Below are 26,239 nucleotides of genomic sequence, written 5' to 3'. Positions count from 1 at the left end.
AGTACTCCATTGTGACGACCTTTTGTAGTCATTTACAGAATCAAGGTCATGCCTCATAACGAATGACCATGTGAAAGAGTTGCCAGGGCCCTTTTAAATGATAAACCGCTATTCTATAAAGCAATGCATTCGTATAAAGTACAATAACGACAATCGGTGTTGCATGCGTGAAAAGAAAACTGTGGATAAGATAGCAGTGGCACACCACGGGATTCCCTTTTGCATGGAGGCAGTGGCTGGCTCACACAAACAGACAATCTGGTCCTCTCATAGCTCTAAATTGTAGCAATTTGTAAACAAACGAGCGCAGTAATTGCTTGCAAGGATAAAGCCAACAATGTAACAACATAGCTTCATTCCATAACTATCAACTGTCTAATCTTGACTTTACTTAATATTGAATTTCATTGGGTTTTTTACGCACAGCTCACTGTCTATACAGAACTAAAAAAAATGTATATTTTAACAGCCCTTCTGGTGATTAAACATAATGAAACGAAAACTTTCTCCTATTTCATATTGTAAATAAACATTAAAAATCGCAGAAAATAAACAGCACTTGGCATGTGTGTTTTTTCCTACTCTGATTGCCCAAAGATCATATCCACACACCCTCCAGGCGTAAACTATGTTATGTTTAAAAATATAAAAATAACAATGTTAACAATGTGGTTTATTGTATGTTTAACAAAAAAAAATGCAATAAATAAATAGAAAAATTCCACAATATAGCCAAGATATACATATAGGCCAAAATACGATGGCAGAAAAATGAAAGTCTATAAAAAAAAAAAAAAAAGACTATAAACACCTGAACCAGTGTTGCGGTAAAAAGAAAAAAAAAGTTAGCTGTAAAATGAACACAGGGATAATAGTCAGAGGGTGTAGAATGCTTTCCTCTGACGTGTAGACTCGCCCTCCAAATAAACTTTGGAGACCAGCGGAGGAGTTGAAGTCATGAAGCTATAGCCGTTCAGTGTGCAGAGGAGGTCTGAGTGAGTCAGTCAAGTATCCAAATGAGGATTTGAAAGTAAATACAATAAAATAAAACAGGAGATACCAACATCATAAAGACCAAGCTGCTAAAAGATTAAAAACCGAGAAGCTTTTTTGTTTGTTTTTCTGAAATGATATTAATGATGCTTCGGTGATGTTTATCTTCTTTTAACCCTAACCGTCGCAAGAAGCGTTGATGGTAAAGCAAACCAAGTATCATTGGTACACCAGGTTATCAACGCAGTAAATGAAGACACGTTTCTTTCAGGTTGTATTAACAACGCGAAGTCTTTACTAATTTAGATTTTCTTTTTCTTTTTGTGAATTAGCTTTGCCACTGTGGATGACACTATAAACCGCTTTTTTTTATTATTTTTTACCAGGACTCATACAAGTGCGCATTTTAATGGAAGAGGTTTTTGTCTCTTGAAGGGTAGACTGGTTTTATTTGTATTTATTTTTTCCCTAAAATCTAACTATATGGATATTCAGACTTTTGCTGATTTCAAGATGCTACCTGCGAAATGGCCCGTTTATCGAGGGGCCCTGTTTAACAACATTTCTGTCAGAATTGTGAAATCCTTGCGCACTTGAGTTTTGCTCATTTCTTGGATAATTAAACACACATATTAACTATTGTTGTTCTTGTTGTTGAGGACATTGATTTAAAGAAGAAATAAATCCTGGTTACTATGCAATTACAACTAATATCCTTGGTTTTAATCTTTTTACACTCTATGGAATACATTGACACCCAGCAAGCCTCCAGAATCAGGAGACATAAAAAATGTAAGTAGCTTACCTGCAAATTCAGAAATACCAGGCCTCATTTCACTCTAATTAGTAACATAAATCATTGTTTGGTTTTAATCAATATCTTCCATTTAACCATATTTTGTTATTATTATTAGATGGATGTTAAGGGATCAGGTTATGCAGTAGGCATCTTTTTTTGCCAGTATTTCTTTTATAGTGCTCCGACCCCCCCCCCCACCCCCCCCCCCCCCAATTCAAGTATAATCATAAAATTATTGTCTTATGAAGCTTTCATTTTAAAGTTCGAAGTTTTAGCTCACATGGCGATTAAAATAAATGTACTGTATTAAAGTATTTCAATTGCTTGATTACCACTGAAGCAATAACGATACGAGTAAGATGGTTTTCCATATGTTTAATTTATTGTTTTATTTATGTATTATTATGTTATGTATACATTTTGATGGTAGGGAAAAAAGTTATTATTTGTTGCTAATATCCTTAGTTTATTGTTCTATTTGTAAATATAGCGGATTTAATGGCTGCTAATGAACGAGTGAGTCCCGGAGGAATATCAAGGGAATATTAGTCCACGGTAAAGTGTAATGAGTGACTTGTCGATATACTTATTGTCTTGCCACTGTTTTTATTAACTTAGGTACTCCGGCAAAAGAAAAAAAAAATATGACTAGTTTTCAAACTACGTATAGGTTACTGTCGTGCTAGCTACTGAATAACCTTGTATTTCAGTGATACCAAAAAAATACGCATCTTTCCAATTAGGGTTAATAAACTTGTTCTAATAGTGCAATACCAAAGACGGTGGTGAATGCGTAGTGAATCATTTCACTAATTAATAATTGATACGATTCCTTTAGTCAGTTGTGTCTGATCTTTAATTTCACGATTGCATGTAATTAAAACACTATATAATATTGAATAATATTTATTTTGCGGCCATTGTTCACACACGACTTTATTATATATAAGGTGTGCTGACCGATTCAGGTTTGCTAAATAATTCGTCAATTGAATGGAAAAACATGTGCTTAAGTAAAGAAACTGAACTTTTGCTTAGTTTATTTCTGTATTGGTTTGTAACCAATTTTGGAACAATGCTACTCCATGATTTATGAATAGGCTGTGTTATGTACACTGATTATATCTTTATAGTGGATTCTTGTTTTTACTAGAGCAAGAAAAACTAGAAATATAAAACAAAAAGTTTAGGATGTGAAAGGAATGTCTGTCTACTGAATGCAACTGTTATTTTGCTTTATTGTCTCAAATGATCAAATAATGTAGAGAAATGTATGTTTGCTGGTATTCCAGTATCGTAATGACAATTAAATATACAAAGGAAAATAATGTATTTGTTGCATTTTTTTCTTTCTTTTCCGAAAAATTAAACGTATTTACCGTTTCAACATCCTGAATAGTTAATAGAGTATCTATTATCTGTAACATTTCCTCAGGCTCTTTAGATCAATCGTCAATCTGTGTATCTATTACCTTCAGCTGCTTTTAAGGCAGTCATAAACTCGATAGTTCGGCTATTCATTCAACATCTTTTAATGAAGCAAAGTCAAGAATCTTTGCTGTGTTCTTGCCATTTAGCAGTATTTGTTGGGATCTCTTTGTCCAGTGCGACACCTACTGTCTCAAACTGGTGGTGAAATCTCAAACTGAGAATGAAAGTCGAAGCGCAGTAACTGTACATAACACCACAATGTCAATTATTGGGTAAGTAATCAGTTTCAGCATTTAGAAAGCAGCTAAAATAAAGAAAATCAAGTAGTCGGTGTATAACACATTTTATTCTTTTTTTTTAATTGATTGAGAATAGAAACAACATTGTTTTCCAAAATAGACATAACTGCGTACAAAGTTTACAAACAGCTTTTTTTTTTTTTTTAATCTGTTTCATACGATTTATGTTTAACTCTTAAACAAAAACGAGTGGGAAAGAAGACGAGTCCCCATTAACAATGGGCCAGATAGGTTTAGGAAGTTGTACTGTATGCGCGACTGTGAATCTTCTAGAATTAGGTGCACATACTGTATGGGGACATTAGATTAGCATACGAATTAGATTCATTTTATACTTTAAATATTAACTTTTTATTATTATATATTTGTTTTACTTGTATTAAAACCAAAAGAAATATGTGCACACCTGTCCCATAACTTATTTACAGTAATGAGATACAGTGGATATGATCAGTGCTCTATCTAATAGCTGACTAATTGTTTTAAAATGAGTTTTTTTTCAAGGGGGAAAAAAAAACAAAAAACAATTGGCATCTTGCCACTACATAGAAATATTCCCAACATCCTATTACGGCAGGCACAAAGAACGTTGTATGCTTCAAAACCACATAATAACAGATACTGTAAAGAGATGTGTACCTCTTTTCATTTCAGTAAGCTTCTAGTTAAGTAGGAAAAAGACCAGCAATATGTTGCTACAATAACACTTGCTTTTGGATTTGGTCAGCACCACACAAAACACAATATTTGGAAAGAGCTTAATGTCTTCACTTAAATGAACTACAAACGGATATGGCATCCTTGCTAAATATGGACAGTAAGCATATCTGTATTAGGGAAGGAAATTAATCTGCCTTTGTATACACAAATAATAATAAAAAAATGAATGTTGTGTTTTTGCTACTTCCAGACCAAGGATACCCCATGACAGTAAATAATTTTATTAAAAACAAAGTAGGAGTTGCTTCTGACAGTATGAATAAGCTAAGACCTTTAACCACTTAAATCTAGTGTCACCACCTTTTCTCTATGTGCTTTTTTTTTACATTTTGTTTGTTTAATGCCACTTTTCCATGCATAATCCTAAAACATACATTGTGAAATTACTCTGAAAATTCCTGCCAAAAGATGTACTAAATCAGTTTAAATTCATGGTAACACCCTCTCACAAGAGCTCTTTGTGCATATAAAAAGGGACCTCAAGTCAAATACTGGTATCTTACTAATTACATAATGGTTTTAACCTTTAACCCCATCGGAGTATGGGCTTTCTCACCCACACTTTGACCACCAGGCACACAAAGCTTTAAAACAAGAGAGTAAATAGCAAGGTTTGAAGAGTTCTGGGATAGGAGAAATATTGAAGACTTGAAGAATACAGCAGTTGCAGACTATCATATTCTGGTATTTCTTGTGTTTGTACAATGTTTTGAAATGTTTATTGCTTACAAAGACATTACAAATGATAAAGTGATTAATAATATGAGAGCCCCCAGCCCCAAATGACCAGCAGAAACAAACACAGGGGCCCCAGTCGCCAAAGCAAAAGTATATCAGGTTTGCTTCTTAAAAAAAAAAAAAAAAAAAAAAAAAATCATTTTGTGGGGGGTTTATTGTAAGAAAAATACAGTGTTCAGATGCAGTGTGCCAAATGTTGTAATCACACAGTAGTTGCTTTGGTCAGTCACCTTCAGATGAATTAGGGTTGGGATGTTTGTTGTAGAGCACACATCCTGATTAAATAATGTTTTTCCTTATAAACTTTCATGAACCTTTTAAAGAGTTGCGTGTTTTATCTGTCTCAAAGAACAAAATGATGGCCCTTTGTTTGTAAAAACATACACGGAGACTCAAGTACTTGTATGTTTTTAATTTTGGGTTTGAATAAACATAAGCCTCTGTACTGCAAACCTAGAGGTACTTATGCAACAGCAGTTCTTATCCACCAATAACAGTCTGCATTCTTCAAGTCCGAGTTTCTGAGTTAAAAGCTTTGGCAGGCACACACAAGGGCATTTGGACTGCAGTTGTAAGATTGTTGTATGTCCTTTTCTCAGATATGTCAAACAGTTTAAAAATGATGTGTTACAACTCATGGGGGCCAGAAATGAAAAAGGTTCATAAATAGCAAGTTATGGGTCCAGCAAAGGGGATTTTGGACAATAATCCAGTTTATTGTGTGCATTGACTGCAGAGACCTTTCCAGAATTTCAGCTTTGAACAAACGTTGAACACGTTTTTATGTTTTTAGTGATGGTGGAATTGAGTCCTGTCACTGTTTAGATCAATTGAATACAAACCCCTCAGGCTAGATTTTCAAAGCTATGTACCTCAAATTATACTTTTTTTGTAAAGGAAAACAAAAAACACAGTTCTAAAACGTAATTTAAAAAAGCATACTTAAGACTATTTACAGGCCCCAACATTAAATGCCTGAGTCCATTATTTCTGGTTTGGTACCTTTATTGTGTGAGTTTTTTCATTTCTGAAAAAAAAAACACTATCAGTGACAACGTAGAGTAAATAGCTTTGAGAATATAGGCCCTTGCCCTATATTGAGTGTTTAAATGCATTTGAGAATAATAAAAAAAAAAAAGAAAAATAGATGAATAGCTGAAACAGTTGCCTACATACTTTATAAATACAGTTTTTCTTGCATGATGTTTGGTGTGAGATTCTTGGAAGTCTGTTTGATTTGTTGTTTTGCTCTGGTCCTAGTCTGAGAAACAGCTGTTCGAAGTTGTACAACTGTAAAAAAAAGAAGAAAAAAAGTGAATTTACCATACCAGTGTTTCACAGTATGGTTTTAACTAGATTAGTTGATGGTATTTAGGAAGAGCCTATAGACTTGTGAGTTAAGGAAAGGGGTTTCTTTGTGGTTGTTTTGTTATCTGTGATCTCTTTGGGCACAAATCCCAATTGTCTGTTTGCTTTTAAGAAGATTTACTCATAAGGCTAAGCTGTATCGAAATGCACTGACATGTAAAAGAAAACAAAAAAAAACAAGCTTAATTCCACAATGGGAAAATTTTCGAACAAATAATGTGTATTTGACTTTAGGCATTGTGTCTAAACCGTGGTAATTTCAAAGTCTGTCAGAAGATACATAAGTTAAATACATGAATTTAAATAAAATATTTGATTGGTGGAGAAACAATAACCATTGGCTATTCAGGAAAATATTGTATGTGGTGTGAGAACGTAGCTGGTTTCACAGATGATTAGCACTCATTTTAAAATGCCGTATGTAAAGTTTCATTAGGGTGTACAAAATTATGGCTAATCGAGGTCTGTGAAACCACCCAAAAAGGTATACCAGTATAGTAAGTATGATTCAAAAAGGTGGTTTCAAACTATAGGCCACCAGAAATGTAAAGTAATAGAACATGAATCAAAATGGTCAAAAACTGCATACCGGTGTACAAACTTTTCGCAGCACCTACAGTGTAGGGCAAAGTTATGAAATCAGGTTTTTGTTCAGCTTCTGTAAGGTAATATTAAGATGCACTGCTAAAGACAATAGTCAAGCATTAAATGTGGTGGGGAAACACAAAATAACTATTCTTACAATACGGGTCCATTACACATTACAGGTATAATGACTGATGCATAGGATGCTCACAAATGCTTCCTTATTCCTTCTGAAATTTCAGAAGCAGGATAAAAAGTATCATGGTCTTGATTCCTATTCATCATGCAGTTTTCTGTCACTTCTGTTAGGCATGGAAATCATCATTCTTGTAAAAGGTGACGTGTGTGTGTGGGGGGGGGGTGCGGGGTGTGTGTGTGTGGGGGGGATTCCTCCCTTAGTTCGAAGAAAACAAACATCCTAGTTCTTGAGTTGAACATATTTTGTGGTTTATTTACTTGTTTCTTTTATTGTGTGTTTACTCAGGAAAGTGCACTGAGGTGCAACATCTTGTCTTCAAAATCTTCCCATTGGCAGCAGCATGTAAAAATAAAACACTTCTGCATACACAAACTCTGTGCATCACAGTAAATAAAGATAACAGCAAGATGTGATCTTTAACTGTTGTTGTTGGTTTATTTTGTAACTTTTTTTCAGTACATCCTGGAGTTAGTCATGGTTGTCAAGGGGGATGTGCGACATGTTCCGATTACAATGGATGCTTGTCATGTAAACCGAGGCTCTTTTTCTTCTTGGAGAGGGACGGGATGAGGCAGACTGGGGTGTGCCTGTCCTCCTGCCCGAGTGGTTACTACGGGACCAGATCACCAGACATTAACAAATGCACAAGTAAGTGTTGCTCAGCATGATAGTGGCTATTGCGTATAGTGAATGCGGTTATTAACAAACACAAAATTAATAGCCACAGGATGCCTCAACAACAGCATTAAATAACCCATATATATGACTAGAAAAGAGAAGAAGAAAGAATTGCAGTTATCCGGAGTGTAGTGTTCAGTATGTACTGCAGGTGGATGCATTTTGGTGGATGTTTCAGGACAGGTATCTTCCATACAGTAAACAGAGAAGGGGATTGTGGTCATGTTAAACAGAACTAGAAATAAGCGCAAAATAACTGCAGAACCCATAATGGTCACAATGAGTCATAGGGATGTGTGTGTATTGTGCAGAATTAAGCTTTTTGAAACATGTGAAAGATAGTGAAAGCATGGTAGAACATAGGTAAACATTGTAGAGCCTGGAGAGGTATGGTACAGCATAATAAAGACATGGCAGGCGTTGGTAAACTATGGTAAATGCATAGTATTACCATGGGAAAGGCAAGGGAAATCTGTAGAATTATAATGAAAGTGGAAAGTGTATGAAATGCTAGGACGATTATAGAAATCTAGAAGAATAGATGTCTAGAGAAAAAGCAGCTGAGAGAACTACTCTGTGGAAATGTAATAATACATGTACTGGCATGGCAAAGTATGGTAAACTGTAGCCTCGCTGGGAAAGGGTGAAGCCAGTATAACACTAGGAAAATAGTATCAGTTCCATTTTCAGTGTAAGCATCTTTATTGTGTGGTTGCCATTTCCTGTATGTGTGTGTTTTGGGGGTACAATTAGATTGACTACAATTAGCAGTTGAAGCTGTTTGAAGTTTTTTTTTTTTCCTAATCAAAGATGTGGAAAAAAAGAGTACATCTCAAGACTGGGATAATGACTACAATGATAAATCTTTCTCATCTGTAAAACCGAATAACACATAGTAAAACCATGATTATTAATAGCCTACTTGGTATCACTTGTAACGATGGCAACATCGATTTAACAGTGTTTTTAATTTTAAAATAGCAAATGCTTTAATGCAAATATTATAAATTTGAATCATGGCACATAACCTTACAGAAAAGTTGCAAAATATAATTCTGATAGTACTGTCATCATAATAATACCGGTTAATTACTCTGAGAGCATCCACAGAATAGCCAGCAATAGCACCACAGCAGACTGGAACATATATGGTATTGCAGTGGAGTACCAGGGTGTATATAATACCAAAGGAATGCCATTGACAAATTGTACCTTTCCCTTATGGTACAGTTCCATTCCATTTTTCTGAACTATATGTACCTCCCTTGTGTTCCAGAATGTAAAGCAGACTGCGACGTCTGCTTCAACAGAAACTTCTGTACGAAATGTAAAGCTGGATTGTATTTACATATGGGGAGGTGTCTGGACATTTGTCCTGATGGGTTTGAGGCCAACGAACAGCACATGGAGTGTAAAGCTATTGGTGAGTATTCTGAAAACGGACTGAAGTGAGATACATATTTAAAAAACAAAAAAGAAAAAAGTAGTTTATAACTAAAATATACTATGTAAGTATTGCTTCTGATAGTAATATAAACAATAGCAACACTGCTTGTGCAATCCAAAAATCTTTACAATTCTTACTGAAAACAAAGTTTAATTAAGGCTTATGTACAGGGGTTGGCACCATATCGAGTGGTAACGGACATTTAAAAAAAAAAAAAAAAGACATTGTACGTGGACAAACAAAAGTTATATACAAGTACTCGTGTGTGTGTTAGACATATTCACTGCCACGGACACTGATAACTCTTGCCACAGACATGCATGTCCATGTATGTACAAGTTGCCAACCCCTGCTTATGTAACATATTTAACATGGGGTATACTTTAGTTTAATTTATTTGTTTATTTGTTTCATACCACATAAACTGATCTATGTCTACTTTACTGAATGTGGCATGTTTATTTTTCTGCTCCTTACAATTATTTTGGAGTTATGTGGCTCTTGTTAGGGTCCTCATTCCAAAAATGGGGGACCGTTCATTGTGTCTCTCTGTATGTCTGTCTATCCATCCTTCTATCTGTCTGTCTGTCTGTCAGTCACATTCTACATGGTGAATACAATAACTTTTTTCTTCACCAAATGTTTATCATATACTCCTATCTCCTAGTTTATGCTAAAATTGGATAAACTCTCGATTTTATATTAAACCTGTTTCATAATTCCATTATTATGATGCCCCTCTGTGTGTGGGTACATCTTTCTCAACAACCAATTTTAATTTCTGCTTCTTCTCTTTCTCAGTGCACTGCAAGGTTGGTGAGTGGAGTCAATGGAGTCCCTGCTCAAAGAGAGGGAAAACATGTGGTTTCAAAAGAGGCGAGGAGTCGAGGACTCGAGAGACACTGCGCATCCCCTCTGCAAGCGGAGACGCTTGTCCAGCCATGAAAGAGAAGAGGAAATGTGTCGTGCAAAGAAGAAAATGTCGCAAAGGAGGTAAGCCCTGTTACAGTTCTGTCATTAATATGTGTTTAAGAACCAGAATAATTAGAATTGGATGTAAAATGTATCAAACTGCAGGAATATTTTTATGCAGAAGAAGTATTAAACCCCGCTCCCCCAGAAAAACACATTCCATGTATTGATTGAGAATTGTCAGGATTATGGAGTTTGTCATAATACTGTACCAAACCCTGCTGTAATCCCTTGTAATTCCCTCTGTGGCAGGTCTTTGCTCAACTACATACAGTTTAGTCTCTAGCTGTCTGCAAATTATATTTCACCAAGTGAACCCATGTGTGAAAGCTTTGAGCAAACCACAAGTGAATTATATCACCCAGGAAACCTCAGTTACATCACAAATATTAACAGTAGTGCAAGACAAAGTATTATTCCAATCATTCCAACTACTGTTAACAGTCACACACACACACACACACACACACACACACACACACACGCAGCAAGGTTTTGGATGGCACAATAGCAATGTGTTTAAGGCCTCAGGCTAACGTACAACCTAATGCCATCAGTTAATCCTTTTAATTTGAGGAAGCCCTGGAGACACTGAAGTTAGACCTACAGCAGGAACCTTTATATTATTCTGACAGGTTGATCTCAGTAATAATTATAATATGTTAAAAGAAGCCCAAAATACGGATAATGGAGAGCTTTGTTGCTCAGACATCTGAAATTAAAAGAGGTTTACCATCTGGTGTGCTCTCCTACGAGACAGAAACTGCCATTAGGACATGGCGTTTGTGGAACAGTGTCAAAGTGTGCTGCTGCTAAGCCAACCCAATTGGTGTGGGGTTTGCTTTTTTTTTTTTCTTCGTGAAAAAGGATAATTGATGTCTTTGCGTCATTGTTACCTCAAGGAAATGTAAGTGGCACACATCCCCCGCCATGGCATTAAATACAACATTAGAGCAATCATAATCATGAAAAAGTAGATCATTATGACCTAAAATAGAATTTGTAAGTGTGACATACAGATTTGTGGTCAGAAAAGCGTCTACATATTTTCTATATACCTTCCCTTGTCCCGTAAATGTCTAACTGGCTTTAAAGTAATGTTTCACCACAATTGCAGTTGACTATAGCACAGCTATATTAAGTACACAACAACAATCAAATGCATTTATACACCCAATCTAAACAGGACATGAAACTATTCTTATTTAATTACATCACAAGTGTTACATCTCATGGGATTTCTATCTGTGATTAAGTCAATAGTGTAAAACTTTACAATTCAGTTTTTGATAAACAAGCTTTTGCTTTTTATTTTTTGGTGATTTATCAACTGCTAATAGAAGGTTCTTGAAAAAAAGGCAGCCAAAATGCCAAACGCTAAACATCACTGATAAAATGCATGATATTCAGCCAGAGACAATGTAACTCGATTCCAAGGCCCCACAATCATAAATGTATAATTATTTCTTTAACAGCTCTGGAAAACAGCAGATGAAGTAAAAGCAGCTACCAGCACAATTCTGCCAACTTATTTCCCAAAGGTGTAAAGAAAAGTTAATCAATTGCATAGATGCTGAGCACCCTGTTTAACTCTTCAGTTGTGTGGGCTGTGATTTGTAAAGAACTACCCCAGGATGTTTTATGTCTGCAATTTCGACCCTCTTGCCTTACACTTTCTCTCATGTATGCAAAAGAAAAACATTGTGAATTCTCAGTAGGTTGTCTCGGCTGTAGTCAAAAGAAGAACGGTTCAAATGGCTTGAAGGCTTAAATTGGAGCCATTCTGGTGGTGGTGTGTGCTGCTGCAGCTGCAAATGTGTGTTAAAGACACCAGTCTTGGTTAATGACCTTTCCTGTGTGATTATCCAACAGGCTGCTATGCTTTAAAAATGAACTGTAAACTAATTACTATGTCCTCTGGCCTTGGGTGTTTATATTCAGCATACGCTACAGGGTCAAATGACTGACCTCAACAAACATGCCAAGTTTCTGCTACATATCCCTGTGTTTATTTGTTGTTTCTTTTCCCAAAGTGTTATTTTTGCCTCTCTCTTGTTGTTATAAGGGGAAGTTTATATATTTTAATATTTAATACCATCAGTGGTTTCCAAGTGCTGCATTGTAATCACAATCAGCAGCCACAAGAAGGCCTTTACAAATGTTCTCAGACAGTCTGTGCCCACAAGGGTTTCAAACTTCTAACTGGCTGCTTCAAAATAGACTGGCTGTACCTACTGTGGTGAACTACATTGACCCACACACAGCAGTAACTGAATAGATAACTAAGGTGCAGGGGTACTATACATCCTGTACTAAAGGACTGAAACCCGAAGAGCAAGGAAGTGATAAATATTTACCCTTGTGTTCCTTCCAGCTGCTTTACTTGCATGTTTATACAAAATTTCCTAATTTGTTCTCCAAAGTGTCATTATCCTATCTGCCCTATCTCCAAGGCTTTAGTTTAAAAGAAAGTAGGCTTTAAATGGCTTCAAAATGTTACAGCATTCTTCAGACATGACAGGCTAAAGCCTTTAATCTTTGTGCGGCTCCTGAGGAGCACAGAGATGACACGACGTCTGTTCCCAGGATGCTGCCCCTTGTCATTAGCCTAATTGTGCTCCTCCGCTTGTGAGATGCAGAAAGCAAGGCAATTCGTCTGTGTTTGGAGCCTTGTGCAGTTTTTGTGCTTTTCCCTTCTTGTTTCAGCACGTTATTCCTATTTCTGCAAAAATGTTTTTGTTGTTGACTATCAAGAGTAGCCCATAACTCTTTTTTTATACAAACTATAAACAGGTCAGAACTGGAAAGGTCACAGCTGCTTTCCCTTGGATCACCCGTGCCAACCTATCTTTATAATTAGTATTAATGAATGCCAGATGACAGCTGTTTATTTCCTGGAGAAACAGCTATTTTAAAATCAGGAGTTGATTTATTTTTTAGTCAAGGAACTTGTACAAATGTTTTCTTCTATGCTAACTTTTTCCTGAAAAGCTGACACGACAGATTTACAGTAGTAGCTTATTACTGTGATACAAAAGCAGTACTGAGAGTGTGTGTTGTAGAAAATGTTTACTGTTGCATTACAAAATAGGGTAAAACTATAGGAAACTGGGTCATGCAGGCAAACGTTTCAGCTAGCCCCTTCTTCAGAGTAATGGGGTGCTTGTCGAAATCTTTGTCTACTTGAATTAGTCTGTTATAGTTTTATCTTAGAATTCTGACACATTTTGAAATTATTGATGAGCATGGTAGAAGATGTACTATACCTTCAAAAAAAGAAACGCATAGCAAATATTTTTTCTTAAATCTCTTAAAAATTGCAACAAAACTTGATCAAAATAATTATATTTTATTAAAATATGTTTTTCTGACAGTGTCACATTGTCAGGATCGAAAACGCATGACGTATGCCAACACGACAAATCATGTGAATATTCCCAAAATTACTACTATTTGCTTAAGACTTGCAATATTCATGTGCATTCACTACACGTGCAACATGCCGAGATGTGGCTATAAAAGCGGAGGGTTCACAGCTTGTATGTCTTGTCGGGGTTCGCTGTAGACACAAGTTATGCCTAGACTTACAGAGTCTCAACGGAATAATTCTATTGGACATTTGCTGCCTGAATGTTTCCCAGAGCATTATAGGACGACTTTGGCACCAATACCAGCAACGTGGAACAACACTTGACCGTCCAAGATCCAGTAGACCACATGTGAAGACAGCAGCCCAGGACAGATTTATACGCCTATGTCATTTACATGACAGGTTCACCACTGCAGCCCCTACAACATCTGCAGTACCAGGAATGTGTAGAATTTCCAACCAAACTCTCAGAAACTGCCTACTGGAGGCAGGTATCTGAGCTAGAAGGCCAGCCACAGGAGTGATTCTTACGCTGCAACGTCATCAACTACAACTTCAGTGGTGTCATAATCACAGAGTATGGTCCATACAAAGATGGAGAAACTTGGTGTTCAGTGGTGAATCCAGATTTCAGATTGAAGAACACAAAGCTGTCCTCAGATTCCCTAAGTTTGTTAGGGCAGGGAAACTGACATCTACCCTATGAGAAGCCTTCTTTTCAACTGATCGTGTTTACTTGCCTTGTTAAAAGCCTATTACCCTATTCTGTCCCCTGGTCATAGAACTCATAATGCTCTCAATTGATGTTACTTCATGCTGCATTAAACCTGTTAGTGTAACAGACCTCAGCTTTTGTTTTTACAGTTCTGTGGGTAGGAAGTTTTAAATAAACAAAAGAAAGTAACTTCATGAGTATACTCAAGCGTTACCGGAGTAGTTCCAGTTGTATTTTTTCACCAGTAACTTTTCCCCCCCTTGTTATTTCTAGAGTGCAGACTAAACACACAGCTGTGATACAGCACAGCATCACATCATTTGGATTTCTGGAATGTTTTAGTCTGTGTAAGCTGATGGAAGTGTTCCTGGGTCAGAATTGTTAGCCTATTGAGGTTGATGTAGCTGACTGACAGACTGACTGACTCAGCAATGTAGAGTAAATTAGGCAGTGAGAATCGGTGACAAAAGCCTGGTGCAGGAAAAATGGGGAACTAATACAAACAACTACATTTTTTTAAAGTGCACATTACTGGGGGGTGCATAATTAAACGCTATCCATTAGTGTTAAATTAAAAAAAAAAAAAAAAAAAAAAAAAAAAACGTTTTGCTTAGTCTCCTCTCATCATACATTCTATTCTTATGGGGTAAAGGATAATAATTTATTAATAATATATTATTAATATATATTATTATTATTATTATTATTATTAGTAGTAGTAGTAGTAGTAGTAGTAGTAGTAGTAGTAGTAGTCGTAGTAGTAGTTGTACTCATAGTCGTAGTAGTAGTATTTGTACTATTCTTTTTACTATTATTATTGTTTTACAGGTATAATGTCAAGGCAGCATTTTGTAATAATGTACTGTACTGTATATCACATATTTCTGCCAAACTGCAAATCAGGTTTAACATTAGAGGATATTCAAAGGGTTAAACCTATCATTGTACAAAGCTTACTTTCGAGTTAAAATCGTACGACTACACTGCAAACAATTCATTTTCTTTTACCATCTTACCTCAAGTAAGCACCTGAAGGAAGCACCAGATGTGCCATAATGTTAGGCTTCTGTAATTGCGACCTATTTTGTGCAAATGCAAAGAGGCAGATTTTCTGAGAAAAAAAAAGTAATTTTAACAGCATAAAACTGCAATTCTAATGTGTGTGTATGTGTGTGTACTATTTGTTTATTTAATTTGTGAATCATTTACACATTTGCAAAGGTTTTGAAAAAAGAATGATTTCAATGATCAAGTTAATAACATTTAATTTCTACTTTTCTGTCCAGAAAGGAAAGGGGGAGGTGAGAGAAAGAGAAGGCCAAATAAAGAGGAGAACAAAGAGGAGAACCAAGAGAGCAGGCAGGAAGAAAGGGACACTGACAACAGAGAGGAATCAGAGAACAAAAACAAGACTGAACACAGGAGACGGAAAGCACAGAACAAGCAACGCATCTCTACAGCAGGGAGCAGTGTACAATAACAGCCTCAATGGATTGTTATGGGTTAAGATGCTGCTATCTGTACATATAAATATATACTGTATATGCACATGGAAAAGACATTATGCGCATGGAATTGGTGGCAAATTGGAGGGCAATCAACAAGAACTGTCTTGATTCTGTGCCCAGTACAGACCGTATTAAAACACTTAGAATGCTACAACTAATAAGACTTTAAGAATGTGGAGTTCATTCCATAGAACCTTTCTTTCAAGTTGGTATTGTAAATGTCAAATTGCTTTTAAAGGACCAGGTCCTACAGCACATGAAAGGTTTGAATGTAGGTGTTGTGACAGTATTTAGATTTGCTGTAGATGTCTAATTATAACTTGAGTAAATTAAAACTGTGCTTTTTTATACTTTATTTACACACAAACATTAAAAATAAAATAAAATAAAAAAAATTTGTGACTGCATGCTGATCGTTAAATCTGTGGATGATGGTATAAATAAATATATCCAACACAGGTCTAATGATCATTCATTTTCATGGCATTTCTCAAGATAATGTATTAAGCATATGCTTTTCCGTCTAAACGATATGTCCATATCATATATGCTCATTTTCCTGCTAGTATATCTAGGTCCTGTGCCTTTGAGCTAAATCGCGTGACATGAAAAGCCACTAAACAGATCAAAGCGCCTGTATGTCAAATAAAATTATATTGGATTTATAGGTTTCCTATATGTGTGCCTTTTTCTGTCTTCTGTTTGTATTTTAACAAGGTTTTCTAAGTACACATAAAGCGGACTCTGTATTGCCAGGATTGGCTCATATTTGTTTCATGGCATAACTAGAGGTTATGGTTGCAAAGTGAATGTTTTAAAGTGTTTATTCCCAGTTTTCTTCTGCTTTACAAGACATGTTAGTGCAAGCAACAGCAGAATAACTCAGGGGAGCCACCCAACCTTGCCTCAAACCTACCTCAGTTTCCTAGTTAAAATGGGTAACACTGTGACTATTTTTAATTATAAATGGGTTTATAGACATACAGTACTTTACTTTCCCCCAAACAGAACCCAAATGACTAATTTACTTTGTCCACCATTTCCTTTTAAACAAATGTAAAACATATTTAAATACTTTTTTTCACATTTAAGATGCAGTGCCCCCATATGTTTAAAAATATATATGTTTTCACATATTTGAGACTTTAGTTTGTTAATATAAACCCCAGGTGAACATATCAGATTTTTAGGTACTGTAATATGTCCTGCAGGATTATCTTTAAAACAAAATCACCACGTGGAGCAGGGTTTAGTTTACAGTGCAGAAATGCTTCAAGAAAAAAAAAAAAAATTCCTTAAATATATAAAACAAAATGGGGAAGCCGCCAAGGTCACCATTATAGAACCGTTATGTACTATATTGTGGTAAAGTATAAAAGAAAAAACAAAATAATATAAACCTGTTGCGTTGGATGCCTGTGCTTGTCAAGTGTTCACATTTCGCTGCTCTTTTATAATCTCTGATTTATGATGTTCAGGATGGAAGAAAATCTTTTTCTCCTCCCCATTTGCTCTGGGGCATGCATGAAGCTTCACAGGCTTTATTCAGAGTATTGAAATGGATTACAATGTGCGGTCAGAGTTTAAACAGGTGGGACTGTTATGCCTATCATTAACATGATTGCACCATTTTCTTTGTATTTGACAATTACAGTATCTTCCAGCTGTGTGTCTGTGCTGAAAGAATACAAAGAACAGCAGGCAATATCAGAAGATACAAGTGTCTGTCATGCCCGTTTCAAACTGCTCTTTAGCTAAAGTCTCAAAGCTTTACTCCAAATCATCATTAGTACAGAAAGGCCAAATATGTTTGAGAACTTTGCACCAAATAAAGTTACCAAACCAGAAATATACAATACAGACATTAACTTCTTTTGTTTTTAAGATTTTAAGAAAAAAATATATTGATTCATATTTATTTGGCGTAAATAGCTTTGATAATGTATCCTTCGTGTGTTTACAATTTTTAAACTGTTGACATTTATAATTAATAACATTTTAACGTTTCAAAATTAGAAGTCAATTCTAGAGCACTGGCTTTTTTTTGCTACAATAACCTGTCTTCAAATAACGATGTATTCAGAAGTTATATATATATATATATATATATATATAATATATATATATATATATATATATATATATATATAGATATATAAAGTGAAAGTGTACAGTAACGGAGATACATGCCTCTATGTAAAAGCAGCTGTCTGTTTGTGGTAATTATATTGATAGAAATTCATAAAAATATAGGTTAAAATAACTGATCTATAGTAATACACACATAGACTGTTATTCAAAAGCACACCTGTACTAAATAACATTTCAACTGGTTTCATCTAACTTTATACCATAGCAGAGGAAAGAAAAAACAAGCCTATCATTGGTTCTGCATTTTGGTAAACAGTTTAACAAAAGGGATCCAGACTTTACAGTTTTTGTGACCCGCACAGTACAGGCAGCATTGCATATTCAAGTGACAATTCAGAAGCTACAATGTTACAGTGGTACCAATACATATTACCTTAACATGTTTATACGTAATCTGTACATACAATATAAATGTATAGTATTAACCCAAGTTTAAATAATTTCACACCGTAGCAGGGAAGCAACAGGAAATAACCCTGGTTATGAAAAGAATCATTAAAAATCTGGGCCGTCAAAATGATGGGATAGTTATTTTTGGAGACTGTCATAAAATAGTCCTTTCTTGGAAGAGGTATGTTTTTAATTTGACTTCTGTGAACCACTTTTTTTTAATGAAAACTGCCACATTGTTGCATTTAAGGTGTTACTGAACAGGTTGTAGGGTTTAAAACAATGCATTACTTTCCCTAGCTTTTTGCTTTGTTGTATGTATTCCTGCCATATCTTTTTCAACATAATGGGGATTGTTTTGAAATTTGTATTAACATATCCTTGTTTACAAATTAGTTTTGGCCAGTTGTTTACATTTCACATCGGTTATGCATCGGGTCTTCCCATCAGAATGTCTTCTGAATTCACAGCATCAGCAGCTTCAATCCAGCCTGTTTAATCGCAAACATTTCATTGGTTCCCAGTTCCTCTCCCACAGTTCAGCATTTTGATTGGTTCATCTATCCTACATGCTCACTACGGCATGGGTTCAGAGGGATCAGAACAGGTTATGAATATGCATAGGCTGGACTAGTTGGTGCAGTCTGGCTATTTCACTTGCTTAAATACAGTTAGCTGTACACATACTGTAGGTACCACATGTTGGCAACAGCAGGCCCCATGTATTTATATACAGTACATTACAGGATGGTTCTAGAACACGTCAGGGAAAGAGTAGCCTATGTGCCTACCAATAGGCTGTAGGGATGAGAACACTGACACATTATCATCATACAGGGCAAATGTTTCAACATAATTTCATGCTCGATGCTGTAAAATATACCAATTCTCCATGAGGTGCTTGCAATTCCTCTAGATTTGCAGGGTTCCACTGTAGCTAAAGTAATCAGGATGTGTCACTGAAAAGATAAAAGTTTTTTTTTTTTCCTAACAATAGTTGATATACTGATAACATCTGACAGGAAACATATATAGTTGATTCAACATGCTCTTACACAGCACATAGCTTCAGAACATTCTTCTAAAACAGCATCAGGCAGTGTGTTGAGATAGACAGAGGGCTTGAACTTATCTGAAATTGTCATAATTATTTTAGTTATTACTTTAAATCATGTGTTTACGATAACTCCACTGAATATCAGCTAATGAAATATACAGTACTACTGTGAGACTGACATCTGGGACCACTTTGTGTGCTTTTTTAATATATAATTGTTTATGTGTAAAATGTAATAAAAGAGAAAGTATACAATGTTATTCAAATTTAAATCCAGCTAAATGGATTAAGAAAATAAAATGGTTTGGGAAAGTCGACAATTTATGGCAGCTAGGAGATGGTTTATTTTATTATTGAAATATTTTAACTTGCACTTTGGTGTCACCATTTAAAAAGTATGTTTTAGGACTATCAGAAATCGCCCAGGCATTTCTCCCTCAGACCTTGGCATCTAACTGTTTAGCAACAATCACACCAAACTCGACTCTTCACTCCCAGACATCAGTATACTGTATTAGCATTTTTCCCACAGAAACAAGCTGACATTCAGAACGCCTTGACGTAGATGAGCACGTAGTAAGCGTCACGACGCTGCGGTCGATGCGTAAAGTTCCCGTCGTTGGTGTTTTTGTGAAGAAGGAGAAAAATAGGTCTGGTGAGTGATTTAATAAATCCATTTAGTTTCGTAATTACAATCAGTTTATTACAGACTTTATATGCGATGCAGAAATTGTGATTAAAAAAGCAGGCCCGTTTCAGAAAGGTAAAAAGGCCTGGCGGGGAGTCATGCAGTCGAGGAAGGCAAGCACTTTGGTTCAGGATCTGTTTTTAGACAACAGGTTTATTGTTATTGTTTTGCGAAGGGCAGTTGCAACGATGTAATCAACGACAGCAACCAGAGTGTTTATGGGTTTTTTTTGTTTTGTTTTGTTTGTTTGTTTGTTTGTTTTTTTTTTCTCATACCTCGTAACCCGGGACAAAGTTGTCCCGTTTGTTAATTGAATTTCTCAAACATATTCGGCCTCCATCATTTTTGTTTTTACCTGGCAGCAGTGTAATCATCGTCGCTTGAATATAACACACTGTTCGATGCTAAGTAGCCCGTGAAAGCCGCGGTAGTTTCACAGATAAAATAATATGTTGTGTTCTGTTTTTAGCTTTCGTGGTTTACTGAAGAAAGGTGCATTTTGAACATGTTTTCGACGGGATAGCGCATTTGTTATTAATAACATAGTGACAATTACATCCATTTTTTTCACTGTATTATTTTACATGTAACACGACATTGGCACCAGGCAATGTTAGTTTTGCTCTAATTAGAAGAAATTAAGGCGATTGATGTAGGTGTCTGAATGCAATAACCAGTTTCCTATCTGTCTATGTTCTATCTATCTATCTATCTATCTATATATATATATATATATATATATATATATATATATATATATATATATATATATATAGATAGATATAGATAGATAGATAGATAGATATCAGTAAGTATATATAGATAGATATCAGTAAGTATATATAATATTGTCATTAACCTGCAGATGTGTTAAGTTCTGCAGTGAGTAATGCAGGGTACGACGTTGAGGACATGAAGGGCAAGGCAATGTTGCCTTCTTTGGGCGTGAAACCTTCGTCATGCAATGGAGAGTGCTCTGCATCACAGTGATGAACAGCTGGATGTACATAATGTTACATGTTTACATTTGAGAGATTATAGACAATCTTATAGTCCTCTGTCACATAGTATACTATTGTTGCTTCCTGCTAGGAATTATTTGCATACTTTTCCTCAGCATATTTTTGAATTGGTCAAGTGGCTTTCAAACCAGCATATATGTCTGAATTTGCAGAATTATTTGATGAAGAGTGTCACTTATATATATTTTTAAATGTATGCTGACATAACACATTTTAATAGTCAGGACAGGGTTTTTTCAAATATTAATGGCAGACACTTCATGGCACATTATTGTCTGTTGCAAGCTATTCAACATTGTCAGCTTTTTTCATATTCTGTATTGTGAACGAGAAGATATACTGTTAGTACTGTGGCTGTTTATAGCTAGTATTTTGTCTAATTTTGCAGTTTAAGTGTTTGTTTGACTCTCTTTATTCTGCATCTATAGGATGGCTGGCTGTGGTGAACTCAACCATACAGTAAACATGCTTCCTGCTAATCGGAAGGTAAATGAAGCCTGTTCAAGCTCAACGCCTGCCCTGACAGTCCCAGAATGTGCCATATGCTTACAAACATGTGTTCACCCTGTCAGACTGCCTTGTAGACACATCTTCTGCTATCTTTGCGTGAAAGGAGCTTCGTGGCAAAGCAAACGGTGTGCCCTGTGTCGACAAGAAATCCCAGAAGACTTTCTTGACAAGCCCACACTGCTGTCCCCTGAGGAACTGAAAGCCGCAGGCAGAGGCAATGGAGAGAACGCATGGTACTACGAAGGCAGGAATGGCTGGTGGCAGTATGATGAACGCACTAGTAGAGAGCTGGAAGATGCTTTTACAAAGGGTAAAAAGACTACAGAAATGCTCATTGCAGGATTTCTATATGTGGCAGACCTGGAGAACATGGTTCAGTATAGAAGGAACGAGCATGGTCGGCGAAGGAAAATTAAACGAGACATTGTAGATATTCCCAAGAAAGGAGTAGCTGGACTTCGGTTGGATACCGACTCCAACCCTGTAACAGTGGCTCGTGAAAATTCAGCAGATGGAGCTGATACCACAGCGGTACAGGGGGCTACAGCTACATCGACTCTGGTTGCCACTTCTGCAAGACCACCAACCACTCTAGGTGGCCAGCCGACAAGTCCTTCACCTTCCCCTGATGCCAGTAGCAGCTTGGAAAACTCTTTTGTCCAATTACAGATCGGTAATCAAAGTGTGACCGACAGAGGGGAGGGAGAGGAGGTAGATGATGATGTAGCTGTGTCTCGTGGATCTTCTGCTCCAAACACATCTGTTGATGAGTCAGAGTCTGAAACTAGCAGTGAGGTAGAAGAGGAGGAGGTAGATGTAGATGAAGTGAGTGATAGTCATGCTTTGCATACTAGACAAGGTGTGCTCCATCATGATAGACCTAGAGAGAGCCATGCCGATAGACCATCTCCTAGAGGTGAGCCTGGCAGCAGTAGTGTAAGATCTAGGAGGCCTGATGGACAGTGCACTGTAACTGAAGTTTAACTGTAACTGTTTCAAAAAAACTTACTGGAACAGTTGCTGAGATTCTCGGCCAATATTGCACTCGGGAACTAGAACGCTTCTATAACCTTTTTATTTTGTTTTTGAAATCTGAAGGGCACTCCCTTAAGGAATTCAATAAAAAATATATATATATATATATATATATATATATAAAGCTAACTTTTGGAGGCCTGTTACAGAAGACCATACTTTTAATGAATGACCTAGCTTGTAACCAGACAAAATACACAGTTATGTGGAGAATTAGTTTCTTTCAGCCATCAGGCTAAGTATTTCTCTCTATACAAGTCTTTAATGCCCCCACCCAGCCCAGATTAATATTCTAAAGTCTAATTGGTGTATTAAATTAACAAATCATTGTCTTTGAATGTTACATTCATATGTCATTGTATTGTACTTGTCTGTTTCATTACTTGTGCATGTGTCATTGTAAGAGAGAATACTAAACACTTTTGTCAAGAAGGAGAAATGTTTAAGAGCTAGTTTGGAGAACTGTTAATGATGGCGTCTTAAACTCAATTTATGTGTAATCAGCAAAGTGTTGTGTGTTAAGTGATAACAGTAGTGGTAGTCTGTACAGCCTGCGTACCTGAAACATAAGGGGATGTCTTTTTTGCATTTTGAAATTTGTGTAACAATTTTTTACATTTCTTACAAATTGTGTTGTTACAGGTCCCTTCCATTCTAGTGTCTCTTTCTATTTAAAAAAAAAAAAAAAAAAAATGCATTTTGTTTTTGGTTGTATTTTGCTTTAACGTAATATTTTGTTACAAAATTTGTAAGTTAAAAATATAATAAAGTATTTGTCAACTTATCAACCCAAATGAAACACTTTCTAGCATCTTTAAGCTGTACTACCCACAAAGATTTATTTTCAAATTATTTTCTGACTCATACAGCATATTAGTATGCTATGTGCAAATGCCAAGTGAAAGAGGCACACACACATACTATTTAAATCCTATGAAATTACGCTGATAGTAGGACATAATGAAAATTGTATTTTGACTGCTGTCCAAGTTGGCAATACAGTAAATGTGTATGCAATTCTTGAGCCAAGAGTGAGTATTGATTACCTGCTTGCTCTTCAGGCCCAGTCGTTTTTAAATGTTTTGTCACATTTCTTTTATAGCGGATTACCCTATAAGCTAGAGTAACCTCACTAGACAATCCTACATTAACTTTAAAAAAAATGTATGTTATGGATGTCCTTTTTACAAGTTAATGTACATACACAAGCTACTTTCATTCTCCTTTAGATGTATTTGTCTTAAAAACATTGTAAAGCAACATGCAGTGTCGGTCAAATATAGTGTCTACAACAGTTATTCAGGCAGTACCACTTTTATTTTGTAATCTTTGTAACCTTCATTGGATAAAGTTGCAGTATTACTTGCATGCGGACAACATCAGAGTACTTTGAGCAGAATGACTCATTCTAGAACAGTGACTCTCATACTAACCTGTGCTTTTTAGAAGCATAATTTCAATTTACGCCTTGTAAAAAATATTTCTAAAATATGTATTCTGGATTTTACCTTTGCCTGGTTAATTGTTTTTAGACTGCCATAGTAATAGTTTGAGCATCTGGCATAAAATCTATGTTTAAAAAAAATAAGAGAAAAATTGTATTCACAAGTTGCCTGAATATATACAAATACGCAAGTTGTCTTTTTTTTTTTTTTTTTTTGTTCAACATTCAAATTCAATATAAAAGATTACAAAAAATAAGAAATATGGCACTGCTAATATAGACAATGCATACAGCTTTTACTGGTATTACACTGTATTCAGTGGCATTTTTAATTGAGGAACAAAAACTTGCATGGATTTGTAGACTGGCAAACAATATCTGTTGAAATAGAAATGTTTTCCAGTATATGTTTAGTGTAAATTCCAGTCATGTACTATACCAGAGAAGCTGTGTTCATTGCCATTTTAGTTTGTTCCAGAACTAATGCCTGATGCACTGCCAAGGAATGAATGACCTTTGCTGCCGGAATGGCAGATAAAGAACAGGCGCTCTTCAATAGCAGTTTTAAAACTCTGTAACAGTGATAAACTTGATTTAAGATTTTGTTCTTTAATAACAGGTTTAGTTTTTCATTAAAAAAAATACAAATCTGCAAGGCTGTTATCCATGGTATCTTTAACTACATTTTGTTAAGTGGGTTATGCAGCCTAATTCTAATTAAACGTGTGCCCTACTGTTCACAATATTGTAGGTGATGCAACATGATTAACTCTTCTGTAGTACAGGCTCAACAGTATAGGCTTTTAGTTTTGTGTTGATTCGGTCAGTTTGAGGTGCATCTAAAAAATATACGTATATGTATTTTTTTGTAAAGCCAAGCCCAATCTGGTGAATTTATGTCAGATTTGGTTAAACCTCTGACGTCCTAGTGCTTGTCAGAAACTGTAATATCATAACAAATCATTAATACCTAATCAGACAGGACCCAAAGCTTAACTCTTTCAACACAGCAGAAATATTAAGGGGCATCCCCTTGTATCATTTTTATAAGGCCTTTTCTTTCCATACAAGACACTGAAACTATTTAAATGGTTATAGTAGAGTTGTCTTGTTGCAAAGTTAATACCAATACTGTAAATCTGAAGACAATACATGATTGCAGTGTCAAGAAGCAAATTTTACTAAAATGCAAATTTACTACTAAACATGGGCAGGTTCTGAGATCATTTTACTCTTTTTTGAGAAAGTGCCAAATTTGTCCTAGATTATTATCCTCTTATTGCCATGATATAGCTGGACCATTCAAGGTTAAAGGAGCAGTAAACCATGGATTTATTTTTCTATTAGCACAAGATATATTATCACTGGTGCCCCTTTTTCTTCTTTTGAAGGTCTTTTGATTATTTTACTTGTATTTTATACTTTAATTTGGAACTTGCAAGTTGACCAAGGACCACACGACAGATGAAAAGCACCTAATGACTTCATGTGCTGCAGTTCCAACTTCACTCCAATTGTCAGGCTGCAGTCAGACAATGTGACCTACGGCAAATATACCAGTATACTGCAGTTTATTTTATGTGTTAGCATATTTTTAAAGACAAAGTAAAGAACTATTCTGAGTGGTTCTGGGTTCTGTTTTGCTCCTTTGAGCTTGTCCGCCAGCACCACCTACTCTATGTAAATATAGAGTAGATGGGGCTCACAGTTGAAAAGTCACATTGTCACATGATTTGAATATAATGAAGAATGCTGGTTAGTCCCACCACTAAGGATTCCCCTGACAACAAAGGCAGATGTAAAGTAAAATGATAAAGTATTGGAGCAACACAGAAGCACTCAAAAGGATTCCAAACATCATACAAAAGTAAGGGAAATATAACAAATTCAATTGACATTGTAAACTACTTATTCTTTGATCAAGCTAATACTAGGCAAGACAACTGATTCACAAAAATGGCTTAGCTTTAATTAAGATTCTGACCTGGGAAGTAATTCTACCAAAACAGAAACCGATCATTCTAAAAAGCAATTGCAGCTTTCTGTTTGGCATTTCTTTTTCCTCCCTGAAGTACACTAATCCCATATGCCTGGAATGGTCCTGGATGGTCCATGATGTA

The 26,239-nt window shown here is 35.8% G+C and overlaps 2 protein-coding genes across 3 annotated transcripts; both read left to right on the top strand.

The window, feature by feature from the left end:
- Nucleotides 1-974: 974 nt before the first annotated feature.
- On the top strand, nucleotides 975-16,489 carry LOC121317394 (R-spondin-3-like). Its single transcript, XM_041253273.1, has 5 exons — nucleotides 975-1,785; nucleotides 7,589-7,780; nucleotides 9,087-9,233; nucleotides 10,059-10,250; nucleotides 15,601-16,489. The coding sequence occupies exons 1-5, from the start codon at nucleotides 1,689-1,691 to the stop codon at nucleotides 15,792-15,794; spliced, it is 822 nt and encodes a 273-aa protein (XP_041109207.1). The 5' UTR covers nucleotides 975-1,688; the 3' UTR covers nucleotides 15,795-16,489.
- Nucleotides 16,490-19,990: 3,501 nt separating this feature from the next.
- Nucleotides 19,991-22,763, top strand: LOC121317393 (E3 ubiquitin-protein ligase RNF146-B-like). 2 transcript variants are annotated; one of them, XM_041253271.1, is made up of 2 exons: nucleotides 19,991-20,070; nucleotides 21,559-22,763. In XM_041253271.1, exons 1-2 carry the CDS (start codon nucleotides 20,021-20,023, stop codon nucleotides 22,622-22,624), a joined length of 1,116 nt encoding a protein of 371 aa, XP_041109205.1. In that variant the 5' UTR covers nucleotides 19,991-20,020; the 3' UTR covers nucleotides 22,625-22,763. The 2 variants fall into 2 exon arrangements, with proteins under 2 accessions (XP_041109205.1, XP_041109206.1); XM_041253272.1 differs by having other exon boundaries at nucleotides 20,005-20,075.
- The last annotated feature ends 3,476 nt before the right edge of the window (nucleotides 22,764-26,239 follow it).

The sequence above is a fragment of the Polyodon spathula genome, chromosome 6, assembly GCF_017654505.1.
Source record: "Polyodon spathula isolate WHYD16114869_AA chromosome 6, ASM1765450v1, whole genome shotgun sequence".
In the NCBI taxonomy this organism is placed as follows: domain Eukaryota; kingdom Metazoa; phylum Chordata; class Actinopteri; order Acipenseriformes; family Polyodontidae; genus Polyodon; species Polyodon spathula.
Note: the sequence above shows the minus strand (reverse complement) of the source record. Positions and strands in the feature narration are given on the sequence as shown.